The sequence below is a fragment of the Microcebus murinus genome, chromosome 2, assembly GCF_040939455.1.
Source record: "Microcebus murinus isolate Inina chromosome 2, M.murinus_Inina_mat1.0, whole genome shotgun sequence".
NCBI lineage: Eukaryota > Metazoa > Chordata > Mammalia > Primates > Cheirogaleidae > Microcebus > Microcebus murinus.
The window spans coordinates 100,713,995-100,729,162 of NC_134105.1; the positions used below are offsets into that span (position 1 = coordinate 100,713,995).

General features: G+C 57.9%; 1 protein-coding gene across 5 annotated transcripts; it reads right to left on the reverse strand.

The window, feature by feature from the left end:
* Positions 1-1,053: 1,053 nt before the first annotated feature.
* CELF3 (CUGBP Elav-like family member 3) lies at positions 1,054-14,865 on the reverse strand. Of its 5 annotated transcripts, none has more exons than XM_020283903.2 (14): positions 14,823-14,865; positions 13,949-14,054; positions 12,646-12,728; positions 7,511-7,559; positions 6,979-7,104; positions 6,776-6,855; positions 5,621-5,764; positions 5,325-5,466; positions 4,964-5,113; positions 4,498-4,563; positions 4,104-4,238; positions 3,698-3,841; positions 2,852-2,989; positions 1,054-1,231 (listed from the first exon to the last, which is right to left on the reverse strand). In XM_020283903.2, exons 4-13 carry the CDS (start codon positions 7,557-7,559, stop codon positions 2,862-2,864), a joined length of 1,164 nt encoding a protein of 387 aa, XP_020139492.2. In that variant the 5' UTR covers positions 12,646-12,728; positions 13,949-14,054; positions 14,823-14,865; the 3' UTR covers positions 1,054-1,231; positions 2,852-2,861. The 5 variants fall into 5 exon arrangements, with proteins under 5 accessions (XP_020139492.2, XP_020139488.2, XP_012623063.1 ...); XM_020283899.2 differs by having other exon boundaries at positions 6,979-7,107; XM_012767609.3 differs by lacking the exon at positions 14,823-14,865 and having other exon boundaries at positions 13,949-14,732.
* Positions 14,866-15,168: the final 303 nt, after the last annotated feature.

Genomic DNA, 15,168 nt, shown 5'->3' on the forward strand with positions numbered 1-15,168 from the left:
CCCCAAAGATGGGCTGAAGAATAGGATCATGAAGCAAGGCCTGGACTCTGCTCAAAAGCAAGGGCCAGGCCTTCCCTGATACCGTTTTCGTTCCCAAATCTCATTCTTTTTACCTCCCTCCCTCTCCGCAACGTGGGTAGGGAACAATCCCCTACCCTCAACCTTTCAAGACTCTTATGTAATGCTTTTAAACTTTTTTCTTTATTTAGACAGAAAAGACCAACTCTTTAAAAGTAAAATGCAATAAATAAATAAGTTAAGCATAGAGAACTGTCTGAAACTGACTCCCCAGTCTCCCCTTACCATGCCCACCCCCACCCCATTTTCTTTTCCCTAAAACCTCTTCCTAAAGAAAATGATCAGGTAATAAACCCCTTTAGCCCTCCCCGCACCCCTCCTCCCAAATACCCAATTACCCCCCAAAGCAAAGGGAGAACTCAAGAGAGAGAGAAAAAATCCAAGGGCAACATTGTCTAAACTCCCAGAAAGAGAGATGGCAGCGTCCGGGCCGGGCCGGGCGGGCTGGATAACGCACGGGTGGTAGTGGTATTTACACGGAGGGGACCAGCAGAGACTGTAAACATTTTTAGGGGTTCAGGGGGAGGTCTTTTCCTCATGAAAGGAGGAGGGTCTCTGTGGCTGACTGGCGGAGAGGCAGCCCTCAGGGCTCCCCCACACCCTCCTTAGAGGGGGCCCTTGGAGGAGGCAGTGAATTTTAGGGCTGGGAGCCCGGGATTCAGGGATGTCCTACCTCTAGCTGAGGGTGGAAGGGAATGTGAGAGCCAGCTTCCGGTAACCCCTGCTGCGGGGAAGAGGCTGGGGCGGAGGTGGGCTGGGAGCGTGTGGCGGGCTCCCGCTGCCCTCCCTGGGCCTGCGCAGCTAGAACAGGCCGCCGCTGGTGGGGAGGCGAGTACGAACACTGGGCACAGAAGGCCCATCACAGGAGCCCTGGCAGAAGGCAGATACCCCGGAACCTTCAAGCCTGTTCCTTGCTCCCTCACAAAGGCCAAAAGGGCACCTGGGAGGAAACAGGCCCTCGGAGCCAGGGAAGCATAGCCACGGCCTTTCAGAGAGGCAGGGTGGTAGGAGTGGGCCGGTGTCTTGTGCCCCCAGGGCCACGAAGCAGCTTTTGCCCCAGAGCCCAATCAAGGCCAGGGCAGATGTGCAGAGAGGGCTGGGGCCAGTCGTGGGAAGAGGGTGCGAGGTGCCCCTTCCTCTAGGATCTCCAGACCTGCGGAGGAAGGAAACATGAGTGAAGCATGGGGAAGAGGACAGCGATGCAGGTCACAGGCTCTGGAGGAGGGGAGGTAGCTGGGGTGGGTGGCAGTGTCTAGGATGGGAAGGCAGGTCACCGGGAAGGCCTGAGTCCCAACGGACCCGTCAGCACCCCGCACCCGCCCACCATGAGAGTAAGGGGCAGGGGTAGAGGACACAAGAGGGAGGAGGCAGAGGATACAAGAAACCAAAGGATATTAGGAAGGAAATAGTTAAACAGCCGTGAGAAAAATAAAGACTGGAAGAGACAGAGACAGAGACCTAGATGCAGAGAGGCAAAGAACTGAGACAACAAACAGCAGGCAGAGATAACTAAGAGAAAGGAGAAGGGGTGCATGTAGGAGACAGACACCTGGAGAAAGAGAAAGGGAGCATCCGCAGAGAAGGCTGGGTGGAACCCAGGACTGGGCTTGGGGGTGGAGTCTCCTGGGGTGAGACCACCCTCAGCCCCTAGGTCGTGCCCTTATTCCTTTTTGGAAGGGAACAAAGAAAGCAAAAGAGAAATGCACAGAACACAGACCACAGTCACCAACCACTGTTGACCAAGCACATCCCGCGAGCTGCCCCCGGCCCTGACCTTGGGCTGGGGGGGCGCTTCCCTCCGCGGCCCCCTCCCCAAATAACAAACAATCGGCTCCAAAGACAACACGCTCGTTCCATGCAACTTACAGGGGCCCGGAGCAGGGGTCCGGGGATGGGGGCTTCAGCCGACAATGGACACGGGCCCTGGGCTGGGGGGGCCCCCAGGGTGGGGGGAGTTAAGCAGCCAGGATTGGGGGGAAAGGGGAGAAACAGAAAATGTGGGTATTTTTCTTGGGTTGTGTTTTTTCAAGGGTTTGGTCCAAAGGAGATTAATGCAAAAGTAACCAAGGCTCACAGTTCTATGGCTATGAGGTTGGGGTGGTGGCAGGCAATAGGGTGGGGGGACCTGATGAGTAGATTCACAGGCAGTGCAACCTCTCAACCTCTTCCACCTAAACCAAAGCGGCTCCCAAGAGGCCTGGAGATTGGGCTCCCCCCAGTCTGTCCTGTGCACTCTACTGCCCCGTGGGTCTACTGCCACATAAGAAAGGTCACCTGAAGTCCAGGGCAGCAAGGACCTGATTTCCCCGCTTCTCAGAACAGGGATTCCAGGAGCCAGCAATTCTACATACCCTCCAATACCCTCAACCAGTACCCTTAGTCCTAAAATTCTACTCCCCTAATTCCACTCCAACCCAAAGGAAAACCAGAAAGAGAGAGACACACAGACATATGGACGCTGACCAGACAAACAGATCAGATGTTGTGGAAGATCTGGGGACTGGACAGAGATGTACACAGACTTGGCTCTTTCTGGGGTCACTGTGTGTGTGTGTGTGTGTGTGTGTGTGTGTGTGTGTGTGTGTGTGTACGGAAGAGAGAGAGGGCGACTCAGATGATTGAAAATCTGCCCCAGATTCCTGCTCCAAGTGCCCAGAGTTGGGGGGGGCAGCCCTGATGGGGGGTGGAAGACGAGGGGGCAGACCAATCAAGGGCCCTGGCTGCTGTGTTCAGGGACTGGAGAGAGAGGACACGAGACAGGAGCAAGACCCACCTGGGGGCCCTCAGTAGGGCCGGTTGGCATCCTTAGGCCGCTTTAGCTGGACTTTGAGGCGCTTCATGCCGATCTGGAAACCATTCATGGCCTGGATGGCAGCTTGGGCACTGGCCGGATTGTCGAAACTCACAAACCCTGAGGTGAGAGGGGCATAAGGCCTGGCCCGGCCCCGCCTCGCCCTCCCATGCTGAGGGCCAGGCCCTGTCCTTTGGTTTCCCAGCACCACCCTGCTTCCTGCAGGTGGCCCAAATGCCCAGATTGCTGCCTTGCACAGAGTAGCCAGCCAGGAAGGATTTGTTGATGGGCAGAGTGAATGAATGAATCCAGTCCAGCCACTCACACAAACTAGGACATTCTTTCCAGCGTTTTCTGCAGGGTGGCCACTGACTCGTTAGCTCTGAACCTGCCTTTTGAAAACTGCCACTTCCAGACCCTCTAGTGGCTTCCGACGCAGGGCAGGTAGGAAAGTTTCCTTTCTCCCTGAAGTAGCCTATTAAAGCTGTGAAAGCAGCAAAAACCTTCTCCCTAAGCTGCCTTCCATTTGAAAACCATGCATCCCCAGAGGGTGAGACTTTTTCAGACCTCATGGAGCATGAATGTGGCCAGTTCTTACAGAGGGAAGATGCAGCTATGGTTTTCTGGAGGAAGAGAAGGCCTGGGCAGGACTGGTATGGGATGTTGGGTGTGTCCGAAATGGTTCTTTCATACTCTTGGACCATCAGGATTTCAAATATTGCATCTATTGTGACCATAAATGCCTTCAAATGTATTAGATCTTTTCCTAATTTGGAGTTTGGCAAAAAAATGTACCATAGTTTGTCTTTGGGTTCATCATTCTCTTACCAAAACATTTGCTCTGATTGGTGGCCCGGTCAACAAAGACTTTGGCTGAGATGACGTGGCCAAAGGGGACAAACATCTGAAGGATCTCTGAGTCAGTGAACTCCTGGGGTAGGTGGTAGATGAAGATGTTGCAGCCGTCAGGGCCTGGGTGGCAGCAGAGACAGAAGGAAGAGCTCAGTGATTGGAAGACACAAACTCCGCCCCAGGGAAAGGAGATGCTGGGGGCCTCTCCAATGCCTGTCCCCAACAATGTGGGCTCCGGCCACCTCCACCCCACTTGCTTTCAGCCCCCCACACAGGCAAGAGCTGGGCTTTGTGCAGGGCAGTAAAGAGTCCCTGATCCCACACGAAGGGCATTCCTATCCCTGAAGGCTCTTAGCTGTGAGGACCTGCCCCAGACCAGCACCTTCTCTTTGCTGCTGCTGCTGCTGCTGTTGCTGCTGCTGCTGCTGCTGAGGGGGCGGCGGAGGCTGCTGGGCAACCAGGGCTGGAGGCTGCGGGAACGCAGGCGCAACCAGGCTGTAGGCTGCGGGGTAGGCTGCTGGGGCGGGGAGAACAGAGGGAGCCAATGGGGCTTCCCTCACTCCTGGGCCCTCCCAGCAACCCTGTGTCCCTTCCCCTAGCCCATGCCAGGAAAGATGTGCTGCCCCTAAAGGTCCATCCTCACAGGTGCAGCTTCTCAGGAAAGTCTGGAGGGGGGTGGTTGGCAGGGAGCCAAGAAGTCCAGATCCAGTTTCTGGGCCTCTTTCCCTCTTGCCATCCCTCCCACCTGAGCAGGGGCCCTGGCCAGGGTGCCTCACCTGTATAGTGCTGCATCCCCGCGTAGGCCTGCTGCAGGGGGTCCACAGGGGCTGCGGGGCTCTGGGCTGGGGAGAGCAGCGGACCGTGAGAGTGGGCCAGGACTCAGCGGGAGCCCCATGGGCCCCTCTCCGAGCAGAGGCTGGGCAGGGGGGAAGGACAGCCTCTCTGGGCACAGGGGTGAAGTGAGAAGGTGGAAATGCACAAAGCAGTGGGAAGAGGGAGGGCAAGGGGGTCAGCGTTGGGAAGACTGGAGTCTGTGGCTGGCTGGCAACCCTGGGCAAGTTGCCTCGCCCCTCTAAGCTTCAGCCTCCCTGGCCAGGAGAATGGGAAGGAGCATCCCTGCTGGAGTGACAGGGCAGGAGAAAGCGCCTGAAGGCTGGGGAGGGAAGGTGTGTCCTGGCTGCCCCAGTGGGCTGGTGGCTTGGATGGTTGCTGGGGCAGGGCTGGGCAGGCAGAGAGCCCCACCTGGGTAGGGATGCACCCCGTTGGGATACAGAGCATCAGGGGCAGGCTGCCCAGTGGGCTGGGTGGGCACCGGGCTGTAGCCGTTGACGCCCAGGGCAGCAGGGATGGCAGAGACAGGCGTGGCAGCGATGGCAGGAGGGGTGCTGGTTCCTGGGGAGGAGAAAGCGACAGAGACAGACAGAGCAGAGAAGCAGACACACACAGACGCAGAGAACCAGTCAGCAAGTCTGACGGCAGAGGGGAGGAAGCAGGCCACTCTCTGACCCCTGAACTCCTCCCAGACCCCATGGCTTCCCTGAGCAATGTGCTGTGCCCCCTCCCCACCCCCCATAGTGCCCTTGCCCTGTCTCCCAGGCCTTACCTGAGGATGGGGTGATGGGGGTGGCGATGAGGCCATTGGCATTGATGGCGGCCATGTGCTGCATCTGCACGGCAGCCATGGTGGCCATGGGGCTGAGGTAGGCACTGTGAGCCGCTACCAGGGCTGCCTGCTGCTGCATCAGCTGGGGCAGGGGGAGAGAGGAGCATGGGACCCCCTGCAGCCTGGCCTGGCTCCCTCCCAACCCTGGGCTTGGCATTGGGAGGGTGGGGGCAGGACACAGAAGGCCAGGAGGGACATGGGGAGGGGCCGGGCCCGGTGCTGGGGACAGTGCTCACGGCCTGGGTGTAGGCGCTGTAGGCTCCGAACTGGAGGGCGATGGGGCTGAACATGCCCAGCTGGGTGGCCACTTGCTGCATCCGGCGGAGACCTCGCTCCTTCTCCGTGTCAGCAAACTTCACCACCAGGCTGGACGAGGCACCCTGGGCACAGGCCCACATGCAGGTCAGAGGGAGAGTTGGGGTCCCTGCTCCCCAGAGCTCTCAGGACCTGGCCTCAGTGACACCCTGTCATACGGCTCCAACTCTTTGGGAGGCCGGCCATCAGTTTGCCTATGTCAAATGCGGACACTTTAATCCCGCCCTCTCCTTGTGCGAGAATGTACAAGAGGCCAGAGAAAAGCGAGGAGTAGGAAGGCATGTGTTGGAAAGTGAGAGGCCTGCCGGAATGGGAAGGACACCGCTGTTCACTGAGGATTCTGGGGTGGAAATGGTCCCCACGGTGGATCGGCCACAGCAAATGCTTTATCTCAGGCTGGTTTGCCTTGCAGTTGCCCCACCTCCCTTATCCTGCTCCCACCCTCACCCCAGGCCTCATGATGTGCTCAGGGGACACAGCCTCAGATTTTAATACCAGCCTGAGCTGAATGAAGACCAAATTGGAACATTTGCGAGGATTATCGTAGAATCCTGGAATCGCAAAGCTGGAAGGGGCCTAGGCCCACCTAGCACGGTCCTCTATCCAGTGGCGTTTGCTGGAGAACGAGGAGTTATGGGACGTGCACATCCTTCTGAGCCCGCTACTTCCAACTGAGAGGCTCGCTGTGCTGGGGAACCCCCAGGTGCAGTCACTGACCCTGTGCTAATGTGCAGGGGCAGCAGAATAAGCCTGGGGGGCCTGATGGCCCAGCAAATGAGGGGGTGTAGGAAGGCAGGGAAGGAGATGGGGTGAAGGGAGGGCTGAGGAGTGGAGGAGGCAGGAGTGGAGGGTCAGAAAATTCATCCTGAAGATGAGGGACAGGGATGGGGCGAGGGGTGGGGAATGTGATTTGAGAAGTGAGGATGTCTCTAGGCAGGTTAGTTCTACCAGAACATTCCTTTCCAGTAAATTCCAAGTCCTATTCTGAGCGGACTGCCCCCTGTGCCAGGGCCAGGCAGTGGGCTGGGCGGTGGGCCGGGGCGGAGGAGAGGCCTGGGGCTGGGGGCAGGGCTCACCGGCAGGGTCCTGCTGCTGTGAAGGGTGTTGATGGCTGCCTGGGCCTCCGCGTGTGTCTGGAACTTCACGAAGGCACAGCCTGGAGCAGTGGAGATGGAGGAGGAAAGGGGTGGGCGCCCACCCCTGAGGGCCTCACAGTGGAACCCATGGCTTAGGGAGCCAGTGGGGGCGTCCCGTGGGGAGAGGGCCTGCGGGTGGCTACCTTTGCTGGTGCCGTCTGGTCCCCGGAGCACAGTGCACTCATCTATGGTCCCGAAAGGCTCGAACATCTTCCGGACGTCCTCATCTGTCTGCTGCTTCCCTAGCATCCCCACAAAGAGCTTCCGGTCTTCTGGCAGTAGGCACAGGAGGAGGGCATGTTCAGGGCCTCCCGGCTGCTCTCCCAGCCCTCAGCTTCTGCTCCTCCCAGGAGTTCCTGACACTACTTCCCCCACCCTGGGGACCTGTGTCTCCGGGTGTGAAAGGGGCAATGGTTGGAGAACGGGGTGCAGTTACAGAGAGCGCTCATCCTAGCTCTGAAGGACTTGCACTCCACTCTGGGCCTTAGTTTTGCCATCTCTACAGTGGTCCAGATCTCACTGTCTCTGGCCACACTGACTCCTGCCCCCACCTTGCCTGGGAACTCTTCAGAATTGTGAGACTTTCCTCTGTAAGAAAGGCTGCCCCTCAGCTACTCCAAGCCCTGGGCCTGAGGGTGGGAGGACAGGGACTAAGTCTAGAGGTACAGAACCTACCTCCTCGGCTCTCGCTGTCGGCTGGCTTGACCTGGATCGGCCTGTTCATCTAAAGCAGAGAAGAGAAGGCAGCTGCTGGGGCCTCCTCTGAACACCCCCGAGTTCCCCAGGCCAGGGCCCCGCAGAGAGGCCCGGGGAGCCAGCCCAGGCACAGGCCTCGATGTTCCTGTTGGGAAGGCAGGGATGGGCCCACTGTGCTTTAGGATTAGGGCCTGAGGGGGCCAGTGGCAGCGGGGAGAGAGGACATAGAGGAAGATCCTCACGAGGCTAAACTCCAGGCTCCCGTCGGGCCCCAGAACACTTGGCCAGGGGTAGGTGTTGCTCTCTTAGGGGAGCAGGGGCCTGCCCACAGGACCCAGGGCCAGAAAGAGTCCAACCAAGGGGCTGTTTAACAAGAGCTGCCTCAATTCTACAAAGTAGGAGCCACAGAGGCCACCCCATGAAGAAGCCCCAAGGAGGACTCTAGATTAAGGGAGACCCCACAGATGCCCAGTCTTCCTTCTGACCCCTAGAGGTGTATTTGCCTCTCTTTCTGCCCCCCTACACCCCTTGACCTCAGGGGGAAGGCACTCGGGCAGCACAAAGGGAGCAGATGCCCAGTCTCCGTGGCAACGGGAGAATGCGCACCATGGCAACCGCCCACTCAGCCTGATTTATCCGTCCCCGTCGCCCTGGCGACCATGGTGACGTCATCACTTCTGCTGCTCCACACACCCGGAGAAGAAGTGTGGGGGGGTGTGGGAACAGGGTATGCTGGGGGTGGAGGATTTGGTGGGGGCTGGGCAGTGGGGGAGGGGCCCAAGAAAGCTTCCTGATTCTGGAGGGAAGCTTGCAGAGGAGGCCCTGCAGGGGCCATACTGGCCCTTCTGCCTCCCTCCTCCAGAGCAAATCCTTGGTGTCTGGAGGGATCTAAGGGAGGAGATGCTGTCCCATGCTCCTTCTAAATTTGCCCTGTGCACGGAAGTCCTCCAGAGCTCTAACCTCTCCCTGACCCCTGCAATATTGCTCTTTGTTCAGTCTTTAGTGAGAATGGAGAAGTTCCTAGTTTTACTCTCCGTGTTCTTGTCTGGTGAGAGGACTTGGAAATTACTCCTGCAGGTTGATTTCCTTAACCAGGGTGGGGAGCATTATAGGAACTGGGAAAGGAGGAGAACTTAGTCTTTAGTGTCTGAAAATATTAGACCATTGAGGACTTTGACCTCTAAGACCACACCTGGTTGCCCCACTCATCTGGTGGAGAGGTAGTCCTGCTACCAAAAATGTTAAAACAAACCATTTACATTCTGAGGCACCCTCAGGAAAGGCACTGCTCTGGGAGTCAGGAGACCTGGGTTCAAGGATGGGCCCTGCGCTGCCACTCACTAGCTGGGTGACCTTGGACAAGTCACTTGTCTCCTCTGAGAGACAACTTCCTCATCTATAAGACAAAGGGGTGGTCCAGGCCATCTCTAATCAGGTTCCCTTCAGCTCCAGCACGCTAGCACTTGGAGATCTTGTGTGGCATCACTCAACACGGAGGAGTGTGCAAGTAACAGCTGTCCCCTGCCCCTTCTCACACTGGACGCCTCCCACGTTTCAGATCATGCCTGGACCAGCTCTGCCAGTCCCAGCGTAGATCAAATCTAAACCCCACCTCAACTGATACTCCTTTCCCAGGGCCCCATCCCCCAGGTCTCTGGATCTGAGAGCAGCTGGTGGGGAGGGAGGGTAACAGTCACACAAATCCTCCAGCCAATCTGCCCCCAGCTTTATCGCCCACCAATCTGGGATTATCCCATCCGAGGCTCAATCTCCTTAGGAGTGCATGTGCGTGTGTGTGCGAGGCAGAGAGTGGGGGTCAGAGGCTCCAGGCTGTTCCAGGGCTCATGGCCTTCCCGCTCCTTCTCTCCTGTATTCTACCCAGAGCAGTCAGGAAATTCCCTCGCAGGTACCCATCCCCACCCCACGAGAGGTAGAATTGCAACCAGGGTCACAGCGTCATGGGGATTCTTATGCTTGGTGCTAACCCCTTCCCAACAGGCCCCTGGGGATTTGCTGCTCCAGTTGGAGATGGGAGACCCAGAGAGAGAGAGAGGACGCAGTCCCCTCCCTGCACAGGCTCCCAGGCACAAAAATAGCATATCAATAAATACCCACAGCTGATGTGGATTTGTGCAAAGACACACACACGTGTGCAGACCACAAGGACCACGTTGACAGGATGCTCCCCCTACCCTCACAGACAGGCTCCTTCAGAGTCCCAGGGTCTGTTCCCGGCCTCCTCCTTGGCCTGGCACTTCCTGTGGGAAGCTCAGGCTTTGTTAGCTCCGCTGGGCACACCTGCCCACCTCCCCTGAGTCCAGCTGTGCCCTGTTTACCTGGCAACCGGGTGCCGGCGCCTCTCTTCCCTAGCTACCACCCAGCAGGTGATAAGCCCTCCCTAGGGCCTCCCAAAGAAGAAGGGGCTATTTATACCCCAACCCAGTGTGGCTGAGCAACCTCCACCAGCCTGATCGCTTGCAAGGCCCTCATCCTTCTCGCCAATAGCAAAGACCCCACTTCCAAGAAGAGCTCATGGTTCATACAAAATCTAATTCTCTTTAGGGCACAGGCTATGGGCCCTGCCACTCCTGGCTCCACACTTGTTCCCGATGCCCCAGACCATACACAGGTCTCCTCCACGGGGCCAGAATCCACATTCCTAGCTGCAAGCTGACAGGGAAGGCCCATGTCTCAGAGGGGTTTTGGTCCAGAGTGAAGGGGGAGGGTAGGCCAGACAGAGGGCGGCCCTCACACCACTGCCTCCAGGAGGTCACACTCTGTTCACAGGACAAATCCAGAGACCATGGCAGAGCCACTCCTGGGAGCTATAAAGGGGGAAAAAGAGGAAATGCGCCTCAACAGCCGCAGGCCCAGCCCCATTCTTTCCCTCTGCAGCCCAAACATCACCCTAATATGGTGATACCTTCCAGATTCTGGGGTGATAAAGACGGGCAGCAAGGTGAGAAGGCTGAATGCCCCCACTAAAAACACCTGCAGGAGGATGACACAGAGATTAGATGGCAGGAAGAACTTCCCAGCGCAATTGTGCAGGAACTGACACACGGTACACACGCTATGCACACACTGTACACGCACTATACGCACACGGTACACACCTGTACACACACTGTACACACACACATACCCAGACTGAAGGGAGAAGGCAGGTGGCAGAAGAAGACCTGGGAGATACAAAGGATCAGGCGGGGCTTAGTCTCAGACATCTGCTCCCCTCAACTACCCAGGGTCTGCTCCCTCAAATCCCTAGTATGGGGGTGCCCTTGGAGGATGGAACCCTTCATTTCCTCCTGGAAGTGCTGTCAGTTCTCTAGATTCTATTCCCTGGGGCAAGGGCCAAAGTGGAGAACTCAGCATCACCTGGGAGCTGTAGAGGAGGCTAGACAATCATTAACCCGGCGCCCTTCCTCAGCCCCATCCCAGCCTGATTCCTCAGGAAAGGCAGGCGGCGCCTCCCACCCCCAGGACCAGCTCTGTGGAGCTGCCGGGCAGCTGGAGGGCGCAGACCCAGAGGAGACACCTCGCCTGGCTCCCCCAGGCCGCCTCTCACATCCAAGTCTCTACTCCAGTCCCCTTTTCTATCTTTTCCCCTGACCCTTCTGCTTTCTGCAGGGGCTCTGGGCCAGGACGACAACAGAAAACGATCAACAGCAATAGAGATGAAAACTTGATTTGTGAGTCGCCTCCATAGAGAAAAGGAGGGAAAAGAAAGTTGGGACTCGATGGGGACCAGGCTTCCCGGCATGCCTGTGCCCACACCCCTACACATCTGGCCGGTTGGGAGCTCACATGTGTGTGTGCAAGAACACACGCTCGCCTTGGATCCCCAAGCCACTCACATACATGTGAACGGGCCCTTAACTCAGGCCGAAGGAAACCCAGGAGCAAGAAAGATGGGTGGGCAATGGCTATTCTTGCCACCCACTGGGATAAGATAGTTGGGGGAGGGTGTCAGTGGATTTGTTAGAGGTAGATTTGCTTTCCTAGTGGACTCAAAGGTTGAGGCCAAAGAGGGCTGGGCCATACATCTATGAAGGGTTTGAGTTGGGGGTGGTTGAAGTAGTAATTTTCCTAGATTCTCCCTCTCCCCATCTGTTTTGTCTATTTCCCTCCCAGGAAGAGGAGATGGGTAATCAGCATCATTCCCCGCTTCCTGCAGGGGAGAAGGAGCAGAGGCCAGGACAGATGTGTCTTGAGCACCCAGACCCTGCTGAGCAAATGTTTGCTGAAGGTGGGGATGGAGTTAGATCTCAGGAAGTACTTCCTGGGATTCACAGTCTGGGTGAAAACAGAAGCAGATGCTAATAAAGGCGAGTGGGGGTCCTCCCCTCAGCTTCCTGCCCTCAGTTGCCAGCCCAGGCTTGGGACAGTCCACAAGAGAAGAAGAAACAAAGAGAGAAGAGATATGACCTTGCAGGAGGGAGGCCACATCAGAGGCCACCCTCATGCCCTGAGCACACGTGCAGGTCAAGCCAGGTCCCTTGTAATACCTGTCCCTGCGCTTGCTTGCTGCCCTCGGGCTTACGTCCAGCCCAGCCCTGCTCTTCCCTGGTGTCCCTGTGGCTCTGCTTCCAGGGCTCTTCTGGGAGACATGGGGAGCCTGTCTGAGCTCAGAACCAGCACCAAGATGCCAGTCCAGCTGGCTAGGCTGCCTGTTCTCAGGCCAGCAGTGCTCCTCCCCCACCCTGCAGCCACCCAGCCTGCATTTCCAGACTTCCTCTCCAGAGCCATGGGAGTGCCTGGGTGCCTCCTGCTCACCCTGACCCATGCTTGGTGTCCACAGTCTTTCCCCCACACCTCCCAAGCAGCTCAGTCCTCCCTCAGTATTGCCTATGGGCAGGCTAGGAAGTGGGGAAGGGTTCCTTGCAAACACCATGTTTACTCTGCTAATCTCTGTCTCCCTTCTGTCCAGGTAAGGGGAAGTGCATGCATCTCCAGCAAGAAAGACAGATGCTAGAAAGAGAGAAGGATGTGCTGGTGCTGAGAGGAGGTAGAAAATATCCTCAGAGTCTCGGGAGAGTGGTGAGCCTCCTGCCACTTCCATGGCCCTTCTCAGCCCCCAGAAAGGCTCCTTCTCAGCAAAGGACAGGACTCACCCCTGGAAGCGTCTTCTGTTCGTGCAGGGCACTCTGGGCCTTCAGGGCTGAATCGCGGGCACAGTATGTCAGGAAGGCACATCCTGAGGAGGGGCAGGGGCAGAGAGACAGGGCAGGGGTGAGTCCCCTTCTCCCCTCCCTAAAGGGCTCCCACAAGACAGAGGACTGGGAAGCAGTTCCCTTCTTGCCATCCTCTGCCTGCTGGGGTAGGGAGGTGTCTGACAGCGGGTAGACACCCTGCCCCAGAAGTGGAGCACAGACCCGGAGGCCTAATGCTGGTTGGTGGTGGCAGAGGGAGCTGGGGCTTTGTGTGGGGAGAGGAGAAGGGGCATGTGATCTCCAGACAAGCAAGGCAGCGGCTCCCTCGCTTCCCTGGCTGCTCTCCTTTCCCCTTTCTCCTCGCCTCCACCTCCCTCCATCTTGGTCACCACCACCTCTTTTCTCTCCCATTTTCCCTGTTTCCTCATCTCTCCCCAACTCCACGGGAGGTGGAGGGTGGAGAGTGGAACAGATAAGGAAAGGGAAGAGCAGGTAGCAGGAAAAGCCTTTTCCCTGGGCCAGGTGGAGGGGGCGGCACTGTGGCCCCTCAGGCCCCTGCGCAGGGAGCTGTCCAAGTCCTGAGCCCTGGTCCCCAGCTTGGCCCCGCTGCCTTGGGATAGGCCTGAGGAGAATCCTCCCTTCTCCCCCAGCTCTCTGAACTTTCTAAGTCCCCCACACTTCCCAGATCTGCACCAATCTCTATCCCTCACGCCTGCTTCTGAGGTCCCTCTCTTCAGTCCTGGAGCTGCCCTGCCCAGTCTATCTCCACTCTTTCAGGCTTGAGCACCTGCTTCCGTGTCCCGACCCCCACCCCAATATTATCTGAGGCTGCTCAGACTCTCAGTCTTGCTCAACACACACACACACACACACACACACACACACACACACACACACACACGCATACGCGCGCACACACACACACACACACCTGCCCAGCTCCTTATCTCCCAAACCAGCTGTCTTGTTCCTCTGTTTTTTCTTGAGTTCATCCCATTACATCAACATCCCCCCATGTCTGGGATCCACATCTTTGCAGCCGTATTGACAACTCTTCACCCAAAAGAGGCCCTCCTCAGTCCTTTCCCCTGGAGTTCCCTGGTCACTCTACCTGAGTTCCCTCCCAGCTCCTCCATCCACACTCCCTAGCCCTGAACTCTTCTCCATCCATAGCAGCCCTTCCCAGTGCCCCCATCCCTCCAGTCTGGCTCCCCCTCCTCCCAGCCGACCCCCTGAAGCCTCTCCAGCCTGCCTGCCCCCTCACCCTTGTGCAGCCCGGTGTACTTGTCCTTGATGACAGTCAGCTCAAAGATCCGACCAAACTGTTCGAAGATGGGCTTCAGGTCCTTTTCCTCCAGATGCCTCGGGATCTGCCCCACAAACAGCTTGATGGCATCCGGCTCCTTCATTGGGGCGGCCCAGGAGGAGGGGCCGAGGGGAGCAGGGAGAGGCCCAAAGGCTAGGGGGAGCTGCCCAACAAGGAGGCAAGTGGTGGGGGCCGGGGGCCCAGCCGGGGCTGGCTTTCCCTTTGGCCCCCAACCACACTGCTGAGCAAAGGGGTGGCTGTTCACACAAAGGAGGCCCAGGAAGTTGAGGGCTAGGGGTCAGGGGTCTAGGCAGACACTGTCATGCCACCAGGGGGCATAGCAAAAACAAATGATCTCCCTCCCCGAGATTTGGCAAATATCCCAGGATGGGGTCAGTGTGGCCAAGACCTGGAGGATTAGGTGGTAGCAGGGCACAGAGGCTCAGAGGGCTGGGCACTGGGTGCTGAGATGAGAGCTGGAGGCAGGGAAAGGGTCCGTGGAGAGTGATGGGGAGGAGACTGAGGGGTTAAGGGGCCTGATATGGTTGCCAGCAGCGTCAGTGAGGGGCCCACTCCTGATGCGGGGGCAGGTGGCTCTCTTGTTGGCTTCCCTGGGGAGGACACCTTCCCTGTGGCTGATCCTTCTCCTGGGTCCGAAGATCCCTGATGCCAGATGCTTGATCTCTGATGGCGGCAGGGCTCCGGGGGTCCCTTTTGCCCTGCCGCCCCCCTTCAGGTCCTCCCCTCAGCCCCCCTCCCACCCCACCCCGGTCCCCGGGCCTGGGCTGCTGCCGGCTGCTCCCGCCGAGGGGCTGCCTGCTTTCCCGGTCACCTGGGTCCCGGAGCTCTGCTCTCCGGCCGCGCTCTCCTCAACAAAAACCTCCCCCCTCCACACCCCCCTCCCCACTCCCACCTCCTTTCCCCTGACATCAGTGATGTCAGTCTCAGGGGTGGAATACAAATTCTCTACCCTGGAGAGGGACGCATGATCCGGGCAAGAGCCACGCCCTCTTTCTATCTTCATCTTCCCTAACTCCCTTTCCGCCCCCAGAAGAGCAGCTCGTCCTGTTGCTAACAACCCTTCCCCCATCTTACTCCCCAATCAGGAGTTGGGCAAGGCACTAAAATGGAGAATTTATAGAGGAGCCCTAAGGTGGGGTCCATTGTTCCGGGGGCTG

What these genes read in the sequence shown, in the direction of transcription:
- CELF3 (XM_012767607.3), bottom strand. Translation starts at nt 14,093, where the DNA reads ATGAAGGAGCCGGATGCCATCAAGCTGTTTGTGGGGCAGATCCCGAGG. An exon ending in GTACACCGGGCTGCACAAGG is followed by an intron (nt 12,729 to 13,948) that starts GTGAGGGGGCAG and finishes GCCCCTCCTCAG; the next exon opens with GATGTGCCTTCCTGACATAC. An exon ending in ACAGCAGCAGGACCCTGCCG is followed by an intron (nt 5,765 to 6,775) that starts GTGAGCCCTGCC and finishes GCCTGTGCCCAG; the next exon opens with GGTGCCTCGTCCAGCCTGGT.